The 18,710-nt window shown below is 35.8% G+C and overlaps 2 protein-coding genes across 9 annotated transcripts in view; one reads left to right on the forward strand and one right to left on the reverse strand.

Moving 5' to 3' along the window:
- The window catches only part of LOC139761431 (BRISC and BRCA1-A complex member 1-like), a 38,771-nt gene that overhangs the window by 4,654 nt on the left and 15,407 nt on the right, over positions 1–18,710 (forward strand). The window contains exons 2-7 of one of the 6 annotated variants that reach the window (XR_011715514.1): positions 3,328–3,452; positions 4,558–4,737; positions 6,034–6,211; positions 6,727–6,866; positions 8,926–9,104; positions 10,782–10,945. Coding sequence is in view for 4 of the 6 variants with exons in the window: in XM_071685607.1 (XP_071541708.1) it covers positions 3,328–3,452; positions 4,558–4,737; positions 6,034–6,211; positions 6,727–6,866; positions 8,926–9,093 (791 nt within the window). In the remaining 2 variants the exon portion in view is untranslated. Of the gene's footprint in view, positions 1–3,327; positions 3,453–4,557; positions 4,738–6,033; positions 6,212–6,726; positions 6,867–8,925; positions 18,514–18,710 lie in introns of those variants that run through there. The other 5 variants (XM_071685610.1, XM_071685607.1, XR_011715513.1 and 2 more) reach the window with 5 other exon arrangements.
- The window catches only part of jef (major facilitator superfamily domain-containing protein 6 jef), a 32,737-nt gene continuing 23,810 nt past the window's right edge, over positions 9,784–18,710 (reverse strand). For all 3 annotated transcript variants that reach the window (XM_071685602.1, XM_071685604.1, XM_071685603.1), the window contains exons 11-13: positions 18,234–18,512; positions 17,818–18,047; positions 9,784–16,313 (exon numbers count right to left, since the gene is read on the reverse strand). In XM_071685602.1, coding sequence (XP_071541703.1) covers positions 16,152–16,313; positions 17,818–18,047; positions 18,234–18,512 — 671 coding nt within the window. In that variant the 3' untranslated portion in view covers positions 9,784–16,151. The remainder of the gene's footprint in view (positions 16,314–17,817; positions 18,048–18,233; positions 18,513–18,710) is intronic.

The following is an 18,710-nucleotide window of genomic DNA, read 5'->3' on the forward strand; positions in this document are numbered from 1 at the left end:
CGCTTCACATGCCCTGATTCAACCCACTGACAGCACGTCAACCCTGGTATACCACATCGATCCAATTCACTCTATTCCTTGCCCTCCTTTCACCCTCCTGCATGTTCAGGCCCCGATCACACAAAATCTTTTTCACTCCATCTTTCCACCTCCAATTTGGTCTCCCACTTCTCCCCGTTCCCTCCACCTCCGACATATATCCTCTTGGTCAATCTTTCCTCACTCATTCTTTCCATGTGCCCAAACCATTTCAAAACACCCTCTTCTGCTCTCTCAACCACGCTCTTTTTTATTTCCACACATCTCTCTTACCCTTACATTACTTACTCAATCAAACCACCTCACACCACACATTGTCCTCAAACATCTCATTTCCAGCACATCCATCCTCCTGCGCACAACTCTATCCATAGCCCACGCCTCGCAACCATACAACATTGTTGGAACCACTATTCCTTCAAACATACCCATTTTTGCTTTCCGAGATAATGTTCTCGACTTCCACACATTCTTCAAGGCTCCCAGAATTTTCGCCCCCTCCCCCACCCTATGATCCACTTCCACTTCCATGGTTCCATTCCTTGCCAGATCCACTCCCAGATATCTAAAACACTTTACTTCCTCCAGTTTTTTTCCCTTCAAACTTACCTCCCAATTGACTTGACCCTCAACCCTACTGTACGTAATAACCTTGCTCTTGGATGGGGTTGTTAGGGAGGTGAATGCAAGAGTTTTGGAAAGAGGGGCAAGTATGAAGTCTGTTGGGGATGAGAGAGCTTGGGAAGTGAGTCAGTTGTTGTTCACTGATGATACAGCGCTGGTGGCTGATTCATGTGAGAAACTGCAGAAGCTCGTGACTGAGTTTGGTAAAGTGTGTGAAAGAAGAAAGTTAAGAGTAAATAAAATATATATATATGTATATATATATGGTATATATGTATGTGTCTGTGTGTGTATATATATGTGTACATTGAGATGTATAGGTATGTATATTTGTGTGTGTGGGCGTGTGTGTGTACATTGTGTATGGGGGTGGTTTGGGCCATTTCTTTCGTCTGTTTCCTTGCTCTACCTCGCAAACGCGGGAGACAGCGACAAAGCAAAATAATGATAAAAAAATATATATATATATATATATATATATATATATATATATATATATATATATATATATATATATATATATCCCTGGGGATAGGGGATGAAGAATACTTCCCACGTATTCCCTGTGTGTCGTAGAAGGCGACTAAAAGGGGAGGGAGCAGGAGGCTGGAAATCCTCCCCTCTCTTTTTTTTTTCTTTTTTTTAATTTTCCAAAAGAAGGAACAGAGGGGGGCCAGGTGAGGATATTCCACAAAGGCCCAGTCCTCTGTTCTTAACGCTACCTCGCTAATGCGGGAAATGGCGGATAGTTTAAAAGAAAGAAAGATATATATATATATATATATATATATATATATATATATATATATATATATATATATATATATATATATATATACATAAACGCCCATACACACACATATTCATACATATACATATCAACATATACACATATACATACAAAGACATACACATACATATATACACATGTACATATTCATGCTTGCTTGCTTTCATCCGTTTCCAGTGCTACCCTGTCCCATAGGAAACAGCATCTCTACCCCTTGCTTCAGTGAGGTAGCACTAGGAGAACAGACAAAAAGGCCGCATTCATTCACACTCAGTCCTTAGCTGTCATGTGTAATGCACCAAAACCACAACTCCCTATCCACATCCAGATCCCATATACCTTTCCATGGTTTACCCCAGATGTGTGTGTGTGTATGTGTAGAACCAAACATAAATGGATTCTATGCATACCAGCACCATATGTATGAACAGTGTTGAAAGTTCTAAAATTCTGCTTAGCACAAGATTTGTATGCATTACAACATATGTCACTATTATAAGGCAAGTAGCCTGTAGCAAGTAGATGAGCAGTACCAGGCTGGAGAGTGATAGATGTGTGGCTGTGACAAAATTTGTGAATAGTTTCAGCTGTGCATATCAGCCTTGTGTTTGGACATTGTCAAACATTTCAAGGTGTCATGGACTGTCAGGCATTTGAACATTAAAGAGTTTGTGAGCAGTGCCAGCCAACTGTGAGGAAAGAAAAGTTTTGGAATGGACAGAACCATGAACAGTGAAAATTATGTGTGTGGATACGTAGACAAAATGATGATAAACAGATCATAAGATTTCAAAGCAGTGATTCAAGCTTGAACAAAACGTTGCTTTGTAATGCAGTCATTATTTTACATTACCAGCGGATTAGCCGAGTTAGGGAATGTGTAAAGACAGTATGAGTGATAGTGATATGAGCAACCTTTCCAAATTAGATTCCCATGAGAGATGCATGAGTGTATGCACTTGATCTGCCCCTTGTAAATATGAGTGCAGTTAAAGACACTTGATAGAGAAAATAGAACTAAAGAATGCTGATAGAAAATGTAACTTGAGGATCTTGTATGCTGATCGTAATGATAAAGAATTGATGAAAGCATTACACGAGTGTATAAGAACAGAAAAAAATGAATGCAGATTAGAATAAAATTGTTAAAAAAATTAGGTTGTAATGTATATTTAGATGATAGGAAGGTGATGTTTAAGCATTTTATATACTTAACACTTTCAGTATGAATGATGGAACGAAAGTTCATATTTGAAGAGTGAGGGTCATGTGAATTACTTCAATGTGAATGAAATTACCGAAAGGAAATCATTTGAACAAGTTGTGGTTGTTTGTTGTATAGAGTAGTAAAGCCCTTCCAAATGTTTTGTGTTCAAATGAAATGTATCCAGCAGCTTGGAAAGGTTATTGTGGATTACTTTTGGGAGCAAATGTGAAATTTGGAAAGTAGACAAGGTGAAGAATGGGGAAATAAAGATAAGTGATATTACTATGGGATTGCTTGTGGAGTCAGAAGTATAGTACAGTTCACTGCTGTACCATGGGTGCAGGGATATACCATGCAGAAAAAATGGATGGAGAGAGACTGACTGAAAAAGTGCATTTGAGTAAAAGAAGAGACACTAGGTATAGGGAACATGAAGGCGAAGGGATATATCAAGGGATTATGTTTGAAGACAAGTGCTTTTATGGAGGAATCTATGAAGAAAAATAGATTATTTTTCTGTGGAGAAAATGCTGTTTAATTGGAGATAGTATGCATGGTATTCCTTGATGACTGGTACATGAAACACAAGAGCAGTAAGTGAAATAAGAATTTAGGTTTGATCATATTCTTTAAAAACAGCTAACAACTTGAACAAATGAATCTTCAGGAATGGCTGGTGAAGAAGGTTCATCAGGAGAAACCTCCCCATCAGAGGCCCATGAAGTTACTGAGGAGTATGGAAATGCAACAGTAGAGCGGCATGTCCCACGGGTTAATTGCCCAGAACATATTGTGAGTACTGTATTCTTGTAGGTTTAGGCAGGATTAATTGTTAACCAGTTTTGTTGTTCTGCATTCTGATAAGTATTTAGTTGCAAAGATTCTCATATATTTTGACTTTTTGGAGTACAGTGTAGATGTACTTTAGCACTTCGTAACAGTAGATTGACATTTATAACACCAAAAGGGTAAAGAAACCATACAAAAACATTACTGTTTAGGATGTGATATGCATGCATCAGTGATATTTTTTATACATTTGTTCACTGGTTACAGCTTTTTTTTTCTTTTTTTTTAGAAACAAACTTTATTGCATTGGGTACCAGGTTAACTGGCATAGTGATATATTTGCTACAACTTACTCTAGTGGCAAGTGCATATGGTCAGGAATTATTACTGAATTAGATTTTACCAGCTATACTTTTGATGCAAAGCATGAGCTGTAGCAAAAGATGTACAGAAGAGAGTGGGTATGCTAGAAATTAAATGTTAGAATACTACTGTATGTGGTGTGATGTTGTTTGATCAAGTAATAAAAGGTTAAGAGAAAGGTAGTGATAACAAAAAGAGTGTGGTAGTGAGAGCTGAAGAGAGTGTGCTGAAATGGTTTGGAATATGGAGAGAATGGTTGGGATATTGAGAAAGAGGATATATGTGACTGAAGTAAAGGGAACAAGGAGAATAGAGACCAAATTGGAGATGAAAGGATGGAGTGAAAAAATTCTGATTGATTGGGACCTGAAAGGCAAGTACAGGATAGTGTTAATTGGAATGATGTGGTATATAGAGGTTTATATGGTGTCAGTAGACTTAGCCAAGGCATATAAAGATGGGGGAGACTATGGAAAAGCCTGTGGGGCATAGTTGTGGATAGGGAGCTGTGGCTTCAGTGCATTACACATGACAACAAGAGAATGTATGTGAGTGAATGCAGCCTTTCTTCATCTGTTTGTGGCACTTTCACCAATGGGGGAAGTGGCAATAAAGAGTGAAAAAGAATCTTTCGATTACAGGGATGAGGACATTATATTCATACCAATGTATGTATTGTTTGTGAAGACTGAAACTAGATATCAAAATTAATCTTTTTTCATTATTATCTGTATTGGTTTTCCAGATTTTGGTTGTTGACGTCTGCAAAGAAGAAGGAAATACACCGTATAAACTTGCTGATGGTTCAAAATATTCAGCATTGTATATGGTGAAGCGTGCTCTCACTCTCTTCCTGCAAAATAAGCATGCTATAGATGCACGACATAAATTTGCCTTAGTAGTTCTTCATGAATCTCCAATTTGGGTATGTTGATATTGGATAGAACAAGGATTTTCTCATCATTCGCGATGGTTCACACCTTAATCAAGGTTATGTGCTTAATATTCATGTATTCAGTTATCAGGCTACCAGGTCATTCACTGGAGAAAGTGTGCGCTTTATGTTTCATATGAAACCCTGTTACGTTAGAGCTGAATGTTGCCCTACTGAAGACTATATTCTTATTTTCATCCATTGATTTTGACAGATTTTGATTAAAAGCATATAGAATATAAGAATTCATTAAAATCATTATAGTAAAATCTACAATAGCATTTAAGAATTTACTTGTCTAATGAAATTGACTATGCTCAGTAGGTGAATGGTTGCATTTGCTTTGTCATCAAGATCCAAATTAGAGGACAACTTTTCATAAAGTAGAATTGATATCATTTGTAAATGTTTTAACAGGGTAAGATTATATTTATCTTGTCCATATTTTTGGCATAGAATACCTCTGTATCAAGTACTTGATCTTGTATTTTGATGATATATATGTAGTACAGTCTTCATATGTCTTGCATATGCTATTGTGTTACCATACCTCTTGAGTCACTAGTAAATTTTTGTCATCTCTCCATCATAAATCTTTAACCCTTCAGTGTACCAATGTGTGTTATCTCTAACCTTAGTCAGTTATATTCTCACAGTTGATATTCTCTCAAGATGCTTCTTGTATATTTATCAAGTTTGTTTTGGGTTCATTAGGTACCATGTAGAATTTGTTCAGAGTAATTGAGTGAAATTATCAAGCAGAAAAATGTGGTTACTAATATGGTAGGTCAAGATTCTTTTTACACATCAACTTTTATGAAGATGATGATTAGATATCAATTTGTTTTGATATACTGTAATTGTTGAAAACCATCAGATTAAATGGACTTGATTCTTAACTGAAGCACTACCCTAGGAGAAAGTGTGTTTCTCCCTTGGATGGTTCTTATGTCTTTATGGTAATAATGATTGACTTCCAAAGGATACCAAAAAAATTCTGCTAAGGCTCTGCTGTTTGGATAATTCCTCTCTTCATAGATGATAATAGTAATACAGTAGACGAACAGATGAATTGGTTAAATCCAGTCATGGCCTAGTAATGTATGAAGCTGTTTAGTGGGAGAAAGGGTGAACCTTTGATGTCTTACATAATCCATAATCGTGCTCTCAAAGGTGATGACCTGGGTCAGATGGTCTGTTATCATAGCCAGCAGTTTTAAGTAGAGCTCATAGTAGAATAATAACTTTTTCTTAGAATTGTTCATTGATCGAATTTTTTCTTTCCAGCTCCATGATTTCACAAATAACCCAAGGGAAATCATCGCAGAATTGGATGAATTAGAAGATGCTGTAGCTACAAGTCATTGTGACCTGAGTCTCCTCTTTGACCTCATTGCACACCAGATTTCTCTGCCCCAGTGCTCGAATCCAGCTGTTGCTCCTCCTCCTTGTATATTCAGAACCGGTTAGTATTTGCATGTTTTCTAATGATAGATTAATATTTTGTAACTTGTTGGTTTCCTTGTAAGGTTATGTGTATCTATTCATGATATTAATTGATTTCATGAACTGTCTACTTGTGTCTGTCCCCATGACCTGGACTTGCATAAGTGGCAAGCATTTGGCTGTAGCATTCCATGGCTTTTGTAGACCAGCCAATAAAGGATTGGCCATTGTGCTGCATCCTTCTTTCCTTGTGAAGCTGTAGAGTTTTCTTTCATCTTTTGTCTTTCCCTCTAACTGCGACCTTTCCACCATTAGGAGTTTGATGAGAGGATGTATGCAGTTAGTCTAGCTGTTTGAATTAGGAATGAGTAAATAATAATTTTTAGAATGATAGACATGAAACACTTTCAGGCTTTAAAAGTTTTCAAAAACTAAAGATTACAAAAGGATAAATAAATGACATTGAAATGAACTTAATCTATAATATTTCTCATTGTAACTAAGCAGCTTACTAACCTTACCTTCTGTTTGCAGTTCTTCTATATGGAAGATCACAGTGTCTACCACAGTTCCTGGGAGGCAAAGCAATGTTTACGCATCTAATTCAAAGTCCACACTTTTTCCTTGACATGTTGTACATGCATGAGGCTCCTTCAGATGAAAACAAGTGTGAGGCAAGTGTTTAAGTTGTTTGATTATGTTACTACTGTAAGTAAGTAGGTAGTAGTTGGTAGGAAGCCAACGACTAGGGAGGTATATTACCAGTACTACCCACCTGGGTATCGGGAAGGTTAGTGATGGCTGTGAAGCGAGCCAGCACTTCAGCAGCTGTTAGGTTGCGCTCCTTTGACCCAGGTAGATGTCTTTTCACAATTATTCAAACTCTCCTTGTCACACATAACACCTGATAACGCTTAACTCACGCAGCTTATTCTTCGTAACTGTAGATTTTCTGGTGGTGAGCATTATATGCTATGCAATGGGTAGAAGTAGTAGGTAGGAACATTTAGACAAGAGCATTAGGTAAGAGTAATAGGTGAGAATATCAGGCAGAAGCATTGGGTAGACAGTCAGTAGGAACATTAGCTAGGAACTTCTGCAAAACAGTGCACTAGAGTAGCCCTCTGCCAGTGGCCCGTTAAGGTTGAGGAATTAAAGGCTTAGAAGTGGCACTTGAGTTCACTAGTTAGGAAGGTTCTTCTGCTGTGACCACCCCCTTGAAGGAGTTACAGGTGGGTACAGGCATCAGAGATATAGATACATAGATAGAAATTGTTTATTCTGAGTGTGACAGTGTAGTTAAGGAACACCTTCCCATATTTTTTTGGACAACTGATGTCATGGATAATTCACTGAATCATGCCATATTTGGCCTATAGTTGCAGCAGGTTTCCAGTTATTAGCAGACTGTAATAGCATAATGCCATTATGTTACCTGAATCAAATAGTAGATTGGTAGGTTGTAGCATCTGAAGGAATTCTTTGTCTGAGTCAACAAAATAATCAAGGATTTAGCCCTCATTGTTGAAAGGATATTCTTCCTGTATAGAATTACTTTGACTTTGATGTCCAGGTGTCTACATTGTTTATTTTGATGAGAAGTATATGTATTCATAAATTAGTCTGAATGAGTGAGCTGATTGGCTATGTTGAATTCTCAACCTTGCTTAACAGTGTCATTGAAATGTCTGTTAGCAGTATTCCAATATTAGGTTATTGACAGCAGGTAAGCCAACCTTCTGCTGAGTGAGGTTAATGTAATTTTCATGTGAAAGATTACACTGCAGGCTGCACAAAAGCAAAGGATGGCATTGGTAAGCTTGATCAGCTTCTTAGTAGATTCAAGTAAGTCAGCCACCATATGTGTCTCGTAGTTGATAAATATGAAGCATCCAGTGCATTCCTGATATTTTTTTAATTTCTTTTTGGCACATTTTAATATATCCTTAGTAATCATATTTGTTAATATTTAATGGTTGGTGCCTTTCATCCACGGGGATGGTGGTGCTTTTGGCATTTGAAATCTTAATAGTTCTCACCATTTCTGGCTTCTTACAAGGGTAGAGCAAACCATTGCACAAATGTTTTTGGTTTTGTTCATTTCTTTGGTTACTCTTTTTCCTAAGACTGAGAGGCTGTGCACATGGCCAGTGTTCCTGTTCATAATCCATACCCAAACCCTACCCTACTCAAGGCATTTAGCTGATACCACAGGGCAAACATACCTATGTGGTTGAGTGTGATAGAAAATACAGTATGCTCATTTGCGAGTTTCAAGTTCAAAGACATGTATGTACCTACAGTATGCTCATATGCGAGTTTCAAGTTCAAAGAAATGTATTTACCTATGTAGTGGGTTATTTACCTGCTTTTGGAAGGAAGACTGGAAAGATAAGCTGGAGGCCACAGTGTAGGATCTCTCATGGTGACATTGAGGACACTTGCCAGTTATTGAACAGATGTCAAAGAGTTGCTTTTCTAACCTGCAGCAGAGTGTAGGGGTGGGATTAACCTCTGCAAATAGGCATGAGGATGAATTTGATAAAATTTTGCCTATATACATGAATGTGTGCTATGTAGTCATTAAGGAAGAAGTGATCACCGGTAGTTTAACTAAACATTTTATAAGACTTATGTTGCCTGTCACCTATACAGGCTTTCATACATAGAAAGGTTTTATTTTACAGTGCTACTTTATCTTACTGCCTTAAATATATAATTCATATTTTTCAGGGTATATTTGATCTTCTCTGTGGCTTGGACGAGAGTGGATGGAGCTACGTTTTAGAGGTATCCCGCAATGCAACAAAACTTCACAACCATTGTGGAACTCTTTTGGCACACCCACTTCAGAGACCTACACAGAAGGATATACATTACACCCTTGGTGGTGTTGATTAATGTCGTGTACGGTAAGTTTGAAAGTACCTGCCTCTTGGACCAAGAGAAAATGTACCCATGTAAATGGGTTATGCTCAAAACTCATTTACCACAGCACCAAAGAAATACATTTTATATGAAAAGATAATTTTCTTCCCTTGACATTTCTGACTTGGTGGGGTAGATTTTTAATGATAAATCCTCAGAAGGCTGACCAAACTGTAACCCTTTAATCCCCCAGATGTAAATTTGCATGATGTGAGTGGTTCCTGTAGAAGTAAATACATGCACCAACTTTCACACCTTATTTGAAGGCCTGCCAGGCTTGGATAGTTGCTGAGTTGGCAGTGCATGGTAATTTCTCCTTATAGTCAGGCAGCCTTTAGCCATGCCAAAGACGGCACATTCTTGAGTTTTTTAGGAAGGAAACCGAGCAGCTTTTAGCTAGATTAAGAGAACCAGGTAGATAATGACCTTGAATTGACTTTGATAATCTGTCCAGAAGTACAGTCTATCGCAGTTCAGTTTTAGTCTTTGAACAGACTACACAAGTTATATATTTTTAGATATATTTACATTTTATAATGTCTGCAAGCCATAAAAGCCCAGTAAATCACACTTTGAGGTGTAAAACAGTTGTAATGGGAAATATTTAAAATATTACTAGTAGAAATTCTCAGTTTATGGGTAGATTGATAATGAAACAACATCTGCTACAACTTTCATCTCTCTTCACCACAATAAACAACACAGTACATAATTAACAAGACAAGTAACATATACAATGTCATTTGACCTTACACTGACAGTATTATCAGTTAATTCTTAAAAGTTTTATTATGATTATGTTCCCTATCACAAGCAAGGCAAACAAATGTTCTGTAACTGTAATGTAACTGGTTTATGACTGGTAATTCATAAATTTGTGTTACAGAAATTTATTGTTCACTAACAACTTGGGCAAAGAATGTCCTTGATTAACTCTTCCATTGTCTTTTGTCTCAAATTTCTTAACACACAAGTTAGTGAAGACAGATAGTTCACCACTACATTCATTATGCTACATAATTACAGTATTCACACTAATCACCCACAGTTGCCATATAGCACATTATAGTAGAGAATATTCTCAAGTACCTTACTACAAAGAGTACATCGGTTTACCATATATCTGAGCAGACATACCATACTTCCCATATTAGAATGAATACATACCATACACATCAAGAGTGCAAGAACAGTACAATTGAGTGGCACAACAATTGTTAGTTAAGAGCCCATAGTTGAAGCAGCACAGAAAAATAATCTAAACACAGTCCAATGGAGTTGCGGCAGCTTAGGTAACTGGGTTTTTTGGCATTTACTCCGTACAAGATTTAACTTTACTGGATTGATTCATTATTTAGAAGTATCTGCCACATCAACAGCAAAGGTCACTAGTGGCAGTCACTGTACAGGATATGAAGCTTATTTGTAAAGTTTATTTATTCAGAGAAAGGTATGGTTGAAGACTTGTCGATGAGATGGATGGCTGCAGTAACTTGTCTACTCTTGAAAAACATACCAATAGAGTGATTCTCTCCTAGAATAAATGACAATCAAATATGAAAAAAAATCATTTCAGTGCTTATTGTGACACTAAAAATATGATTTTACATGTACAGGATATGTTAACGAGTAGTATATACCACTGCTGACCTTGTTTACAGGGGTTTGATAACATGGGTAAGGCTAGGACTCCAGTTCATCACAAGGGATCTTGATAATGAGAAGGAAGTCAGTAGTCCACTACTTTTCTAGAGAGTCTAGCAGCAGTGAAAGAGTTACAAGAGAAGTTGTTAAAAAGTGTGATATCATTACTTCCCTAAGTCAAGTAAGTGTATTAACAAAGTTGATATCACAACTCTACAATGTAGATGAAAGTATAGTTTGTTAACAAGTGTGACAGCATAACTTCACTAACTTACAAGACAACATGATGGGAATAATTCTTCCGGTACCCTAATCATTATTAACAAAGGCATCTTCTATTTACACTAATATGTCACTTGAACGAGATAGCTCAAGTTGGTTTACACTCTTCATACAATTCTAAATAATTTTTTCATATATTATCTACACAGAATTAAAATATTACTACGTCAGAAGCACACCTTAACAATTCACAACTTTTCATAAAAAAATACTTTGCAAGTTTTAAATGAAAATGCTTAGGCAAAAATTTATACTGTAATATAGATACATGTTACTTTATTGCATGACAGCAAATGGCCCTTCAGTAAGTTAAAAAAATCCTTCATAAATAAAACACTTAAAAAAATATGATGAATTTTTAGATGTAAAGCACATTATGCATTCAATTTTTAATTCTCAAATTTCTTTTAATTTGAAGATAATGATAAGGCAAAAATCTAAAGAGGTATTATTTGGGTATTGTTAGTAACTACGGTAATGTCCTAAAAGTTTTACAATGTGTGCAGTAACGTCTACCAGTGGAGGTGCAACCTGGCAAGTTACAGTGCTTACAGACATATATTTACAATGATTTGAGTAGGTTTGAATCATCATATATTATGCTAGACTTATTATGCTCTTTACAAGCTGCTTCTACACAGACATTCATCCTGACAAAATTCTGTACTGCTGATTCAGTTTTATGAATATATTGTGATGTTCTTTGAAAAGTTGACAAATATTGATAAAGTACCAAAATCCCTGGGGCATGCATCACTGGTGTTTGCAATTATCGCAGCTAATTCTGAATTAGTCTAAGAAATAACATTTTACATTTAGAAGTGGGTGCCTCCATGTTATTTGGCAAAAAACAAGCTAATCTTAGCCTTATTAGTGAAGACAATAAGTAAATTCCTCTCTAAAGCCATCCTTAAACTTTATAATTTGTTTTCTAATGTTTTGCATGTTTATTTGTTTTCTAATGTTTTTGCATGTCTATTGTATACTTTTTTCTTAGGAAGAAAACTGTCGTTCTCATTTCTTCACATTACTACTACCTTTACAGCTATTACAATGCACACAATTTCTTTAATTTTGGATCTAATGAACTGATACAGCACATACATACATTCCTCTCTTCTGTGCATGCACAAGCATATGACCAACAGCCGTCATACTTACATACATGCATGAAAGAGAGGGGGAAGAAGGGCGATTTGATACACCAAACAAATTTTTTAATGAATGAATTAAGTATTGAGCACTTCAACAAGATGACAGAGGACACTATGTTGCGAAAGAAGTCATACAAAATTTCAAGAAATATTTTTATGAAAACAGAGTTGGTGAATGCACAGAACAATCTAAGAAAGGAAACTGTAAGTGTAAACAGTATGAATAAGTTCAGAGGATTGTATGACACAAAAGAAAGTTTTAAAGATGAGGATCTGAGTGTAAAAACTCTCCCTATAATGCACAAGTAGTCACACATAAAATTTGTATAAGCTCATATATCTGCCAAGAGTAAATGAGAGCTCCATCATGACATAATGAGCTAACAGCACTCTACTCTGTTAACCATGAATTATTCAAATGCAAATCGTAAGTAACTTCTCATGTTGGATGGGTTACATGGATTAGGTAAGCTCTTAATATGCCCGAAGCAGTACAGTACAGTGTGGTGCAGGGTACAGTGTTGTACACTCATGGGGTCCAACCTCATAAACTTTCTTTGCCATCAAGTAGTTTTATCAGATGTGTATACTGCTGGCATTCACAGTTTCATTACTTTGTCTAATTCACTGTGCAGGGTATGGACTCCACTATTGTATTACTTCAACTTTGTCATTATACTTTAAATTTGTTGAACAAACTGTATCCATATCAAACTTTTGTGAGAGCAGATTAATATTCTTGTTTACATAACAATAATAAAAAATTCATTTAATATTTAGATAAAATTCTACTCCAGAATTTAACGCTAAGAGGTAGTGTTTATTTTATAATTACCATTTCAAAGGTTTTTGTTAACTCAGAAACTGCACCAAAAATGTATGAAAATATGATATCGCAGGGCTGTCAAAAGAGGCCAGGAACCAGTGATCATTGTAGGCTACTGTGGCAAACATTGCCAGCTATTTCATTTGCTGAAGAATTCTTATATATGAACTGAGCTTAGGAAGTGTAGGAGTACAGTGAGAGGCTGTATGCACCTAGCCACTCGTTGAAAAAGAGAAAGGAATTAATAACAAGATAAACAGAGTAGTATTACATACAAGGAGAAACATTTCAATAGCGTATCATACAATACAATGCCCAGAATAAGCTCTTTTAGTATACTGCTAATTGCTTTGAAGCATCAAAATTATTATATCTCAACTCTGACATGATGCCTTTAGCATGACACTTTGATCTACTTTCTTCAACAGCTGGCAATTGTCTTCCTTGTTGACAACCCTGAGTCACAGCATGTACATGGTAAATTTCTATCCACCTGCTGGCATAAGAGAGGCTTTCTTTACCAACTTCTTTGTACATCCCCTTTCATGTATTTCTCAACTGTTTAACTCACATTAACTTATTTGTAGTATGTGAAAGGTGTGTCCTCCGTAAACACACAAAAGAGTGTAACTTGCAAATCCAAGTTTTATCCCTGAAGGAATAATCCCAGTAATGATCACACTTGAGTATTATATTTGCGATTAACTGTATCTAATTATAAAAACCTTTGTAATTTCCTGAGTTAAATTATTATAGGAAAAATTCTTGAAAATTGTGCCCCTTAAAGTGATTAAACATATGCAAGTGATATACATGAATTGGAATGTTGTAGTGAGTACTCCACTCACTTTGTTTCACTGTTCATATTACACTGCTACAACATGCACCTCTTCTAGGACTTAACCTTATGCAATTCATTATATCAACATACAGTCATTATGTCAAATTACAATATAATTCCTTCATCATGTATTTCTAACAATATACATAATGCACTTCTCTCCTTCATTCGATATATCCTGGTGCAATTCTTATGCATATGGATGCTATTTACATGGTAAGACCATTTACATTGAAAAATTAGCTTTAACTTAAATTTTGAGAGGTAAACATCTGAAACTGTGGTTTTCCATAAAGCCATTGGCTGGTGACAGTCCAGAGATTACAAATATTTTCATCACAACATATTACTAAGGTTTGTACATGATGGATATATAGTCATTTGTAAACCTGTCAGTAAGAACTCACAAAGATTTAGCAGAGTATATTGTACATTTCAAAGGTAGATTTTAGAGAGCAATTATAAATATTAATACAGCCAGCCTGAATATACATACAGAGTGCACATTAAGATGAAAACTTTTATGCAAATCATAAATATTTCAATAGCTTCATGTTTTCTTAATGCATTTGAAAAATACTGGATGGACAGTAGTTAAAATACATACAGAGAGGATCTGACTGTTGACTTATGTGCATCTCAAAGTTTACTTTATAAAGAGGTGTATCCTTTGCATCATAGGAAGCATGATTAAGACTAACCTACATCAGTAAGCAATGGCATGAATTGTTAAAGATGACACACATGGATGATGATAAGAATTTCTAGTTCCATTACAAAGAGAAAACAACACTGTACTATAATCAAAACTTTAAGAAACTCAGAAAAATTATAAAATAAAATTTCTCTACTACCCATTCCAAAATCCTAAATCTTTCAGATCTTTAGTAGTTCTGAATACTTTACGTGTTAAGAAATATAATGGAACATCAATATACCCAACTCATTAACAATACTGAAATACGGTGCAGTACCTGTAATTATGTGCATGTTTAATGTATTATGCATGATCTCAATGAAATTGTGTGTATCTTTACTCATATATCATATCTTCACAGATCAAACATTAAATTATCCTTTTTTTACCTCATTTTCTAACATTAAAACCAAACTTATCCATACCTGTTATTTGGATGCTTCTGTTAACTGCAGTTTTTCATGAAGTAAATGTTTCCCAAAAGACCCTTTGGTATCTACAGTTTTACAGACGAAGAAAGATTTGGCAGCAGTGGCATATCACAGTACATACAGTAATACTTCTCTTCACTGTAACTGTATTGTTTTAGTTCAGGATGATATTTTATAGTCTCATTTTATAAATATATGGTGATTTTTTCTTGTTCAATGGGAATTGTTGTACACTGGTTTTGATAATCTGTTTTTGCTTTTAGCTACACTGTATATTAGCAAAAGGCATTACTGGACTGCCTACTTACAGTTACACCAAAAGTGAAAAGTCAGCTTCAGTGAGGCTGTATAATCAGAAAACAATCTCATAGAAGAACTTCCCATTCCAAAAGAGTCAATCCTTTCTCTACTATTGGTTATGGTGCAGCCTTAAAGCTTTGAGAACCCCCTGGAGAAGAAGCTTAGGGTTTATATAATAATAATATACATACAAATTATCAACCTGTACAAGAGAATACACTAATAATGCCAGATGTCATATGGGTCTGCAAAAATCCAAATACTGTACTGTACTGACTCTACAAAATTGAACATTTATGCCTGATGTTTAACAATATGAAAAACTGGCCCACAAGATAAGTATTCTTGAGGACTCATACTTGCAAGTCAACATCTGCAACATTGTGTATTAAAACTGGTCTTGTAAAAATTATCTTGATGAGCCTGAAATGGTCTATAAACAACACAGGTTACATAAAGTTTAGTTGTGGCGTATTTAATTCATGTGTCATTTTGAGTTACATCCCCACAAGATGTGTCGTATAAAAATTGAGGTTTAGGCAAGTGTTATACGAATATTTCTGATTCTGGGAACATGACCTATTTTTTTCCAAAAACACTTTAACGGTAGATAACGAGCATCATGATACCATTAGGCTCTTTGGGAACATAAGTATGCTTTAGTAGAATATGAATGCTTGGATTTTTTGTTTGCCATAATTCAAGAGTATATATATAGCATAATTCCTATTTGATTAAGCAGTCCATCACTTATTCCTTCTTTCACTTATTTACCAAGAGTAGTGTCTCAAGAAGTGTGGATAAATGAGGTTTTACTGTAACAGGCCTTACATACTTTTCAGAACAAATATATGATCTACCAATCATATTCATGACCAACTGCTTGTGGTTGTGGATTGTGACTAAGTATGGCAGGTTGTGGCACTTGTGGCTCCTTATTTTGAATGAATGGTGATGATTTGAGGCTCTTAGAATCTTCTTTTATATCATTTCTTCCACTCAGAAGATCATTGTAAGCCTGCAAAAGGAATAAAACTGAAAATTAATTAAATACTAAAAACTCTTACATGCAACTAACAACTCAAAGCTAATATGAGGTCTCTCCTCTGCCCATGCTTCCTCCACTTCTGACATGTATATCCTAATTACCTATTTGTAGTTATGTATCTGCACTGAACAAGGAGGGAATTTTGCACTTTCAGTTTCTCTTCACTAATGAAATTGTTTTATATGTACAAACCATTTCAAAGCCACATACACTCATCATGTTCCCTCTGGAGAAAGATATCACCATAAGTATCTTCACCACAAACACAATAAATCCAAACTCACTTCCCTTCAACAAACCCATCTTCGCTTCGCCCTTAATAAGTGCATCTCCAATACTCCCTGACTGTTGGAAATATTGAAATAAAATAACTTTTTTAATAGAGTTTTGAAATAAAACATAGAGGACAAAATGGACTAAGTGTGAATCTGAACGACATAGGATGACTAAAATACAGAAAAACGTACCATAATGAAGAATTTTCCCTTCTGATAACTATGCACATGGATGATATTTTTAGCAATACAATTGCTAGCCTGTTTAATTCCCATACACTCCCACCAGACTGTTGCTTAACTATTTTTGTTATATGTTGAAGTAGATATAACTATTACTCAAAGGACTTTACTTTTGTTTACTGAGGATTCTTCATTAACTCAACTATCACAGACCTAAGAAGAGGCTTGAACTCTTGCCATATTCATTAACTGTCCAAATTAGAAATAATCAATGAATGAGCTGATCCCTAAGGATTCTCTTCCATACTTTTGTTAATCAATGAGAGCAATGTTTTTAAGTACCATGATCCTACCACATGAAAATTAACAATGAGATACATACAATAGAAGAATCTATAAATATTTTTCATTCTTTCAAAAGAAAAAAGTTCAGTGCTATGGGAAGCAGGTGAACTGAGGTATTAATTTACTGAACTGTAAACCTTAAAATAGAATAACCAACTTCAAAATTTCAAGTTCTAAACGGCAAACTCAAAATTATGTAGGGTATATCACGGTTAAGTTTCCCAATCTTTTTTTTTATTCATACATGATAAACACTTCCAGTATTACCAAGGCAGCACCATGAACTGAAGAAAGGCAACATCTGTTCTCTAGCTGTCATGAATAATGCAACAAAACTGCAGCTCCATATCCACATCCAGGCCTCACAGACTATTCCATGGTTTACCCCAAAAGCCTCACAAGTCTTAGCTCAGTCCACTGACATGTCAACCCCAGTATACCACTGTTCCAATTCACTCTAATCTGCGTACGCTTTTTCTAATCTAACATAATAAATTTACCTGCAATGAAGTTTCGCTTGCCATGTCATGTAACATTACTTGACATTCTATGACAGTTAAATTCAAAATAACTCAATATTCATGAACATATTTTGAATATCCTAATAATGAGATGCCCCTTGATTGGCTGGCCCAATTTCAACAACAAAAACTGCTCTTTAATTAACATACCTGGAATCTGTGTTTAATGCTCTCATAATCAGGGCTGAGATCTGGTGATGTAACAGGTGAGTCCTTATTTGGGAAAGGACTGGATGCTGTGAAGTAGTTTCTGAATGGATTTGTCTCTGGGAAGACTGGTGGACTGGGCTCAATGGCATAGTTATAACCACCACCACCACCAGTGTTTCCGCCAGTGCCACCGCTCTGAATGAAAGGGTTGGTGCTACCTCCTCCTCCACCTGGGTCAAACAATGAGTGAAGATGGCTCATTATTATTCCATCCTGTGGCTTTCTACTTGTGATCCTCTATAGTAAGGTATATCTTTATAAGGCTTTCAGCCTTTTAACAGACATTTAACTATTCTGTTTCTTGAAAGAATTACCAAGTACATCTCAGTTAATAAATTGAAACAAACTGTGCTAACCTGGAATATCCAGCATCCCATTTGTTGCATTGTAAGTGCCATATCCTGCATCAGATGCACCCTCATTCAGCTTTTGTGAGCTCAGAGCTCTTGGGATGGGATTGGCTGGAACTCCATGTGGTGCAAGAGCTGTTCCTTCTTCGGCCATTTCACGTGGGTCCTCCTCAGGTGGCAGGTCAGGCTGGAATCCAACATCTTTTCGGTAAAAGTTGATAAATATGAATGCACCCAAGACAACGAGAGAGACCACACCATATGATCGGAATACAACAGCAGTACCTGGAAAAAAGATGTACATTATCAGGTACGATACTAAAAATTATTATATTGATTGCTTTTATTTTAAGTCAGCTAAGAAAGCATAGGTAACTGAATGCCCCATCAAGACCATCTCATCTACCTTACTTTAAAAACAAGGGGAATGGCAAACAAGAACAAAAAAAATATATATCTATAAATTAATTTTTGTCCATACAT

Source organism: Panulirus ornatus, chromosome 40 (assembly GCF_036320965.1).
Source record: "Panulirus ornatus isolate Po-2019 chromosome 40, ASM3632096v1, whole genome shotgun sequence".
Classification (NCBI taxonomy): Eukaryota; Metazoa; Arthropoda; class Malacostraca; order Decapoda; family Palinuridae; genus Panulirus; species Panulirus ornatus.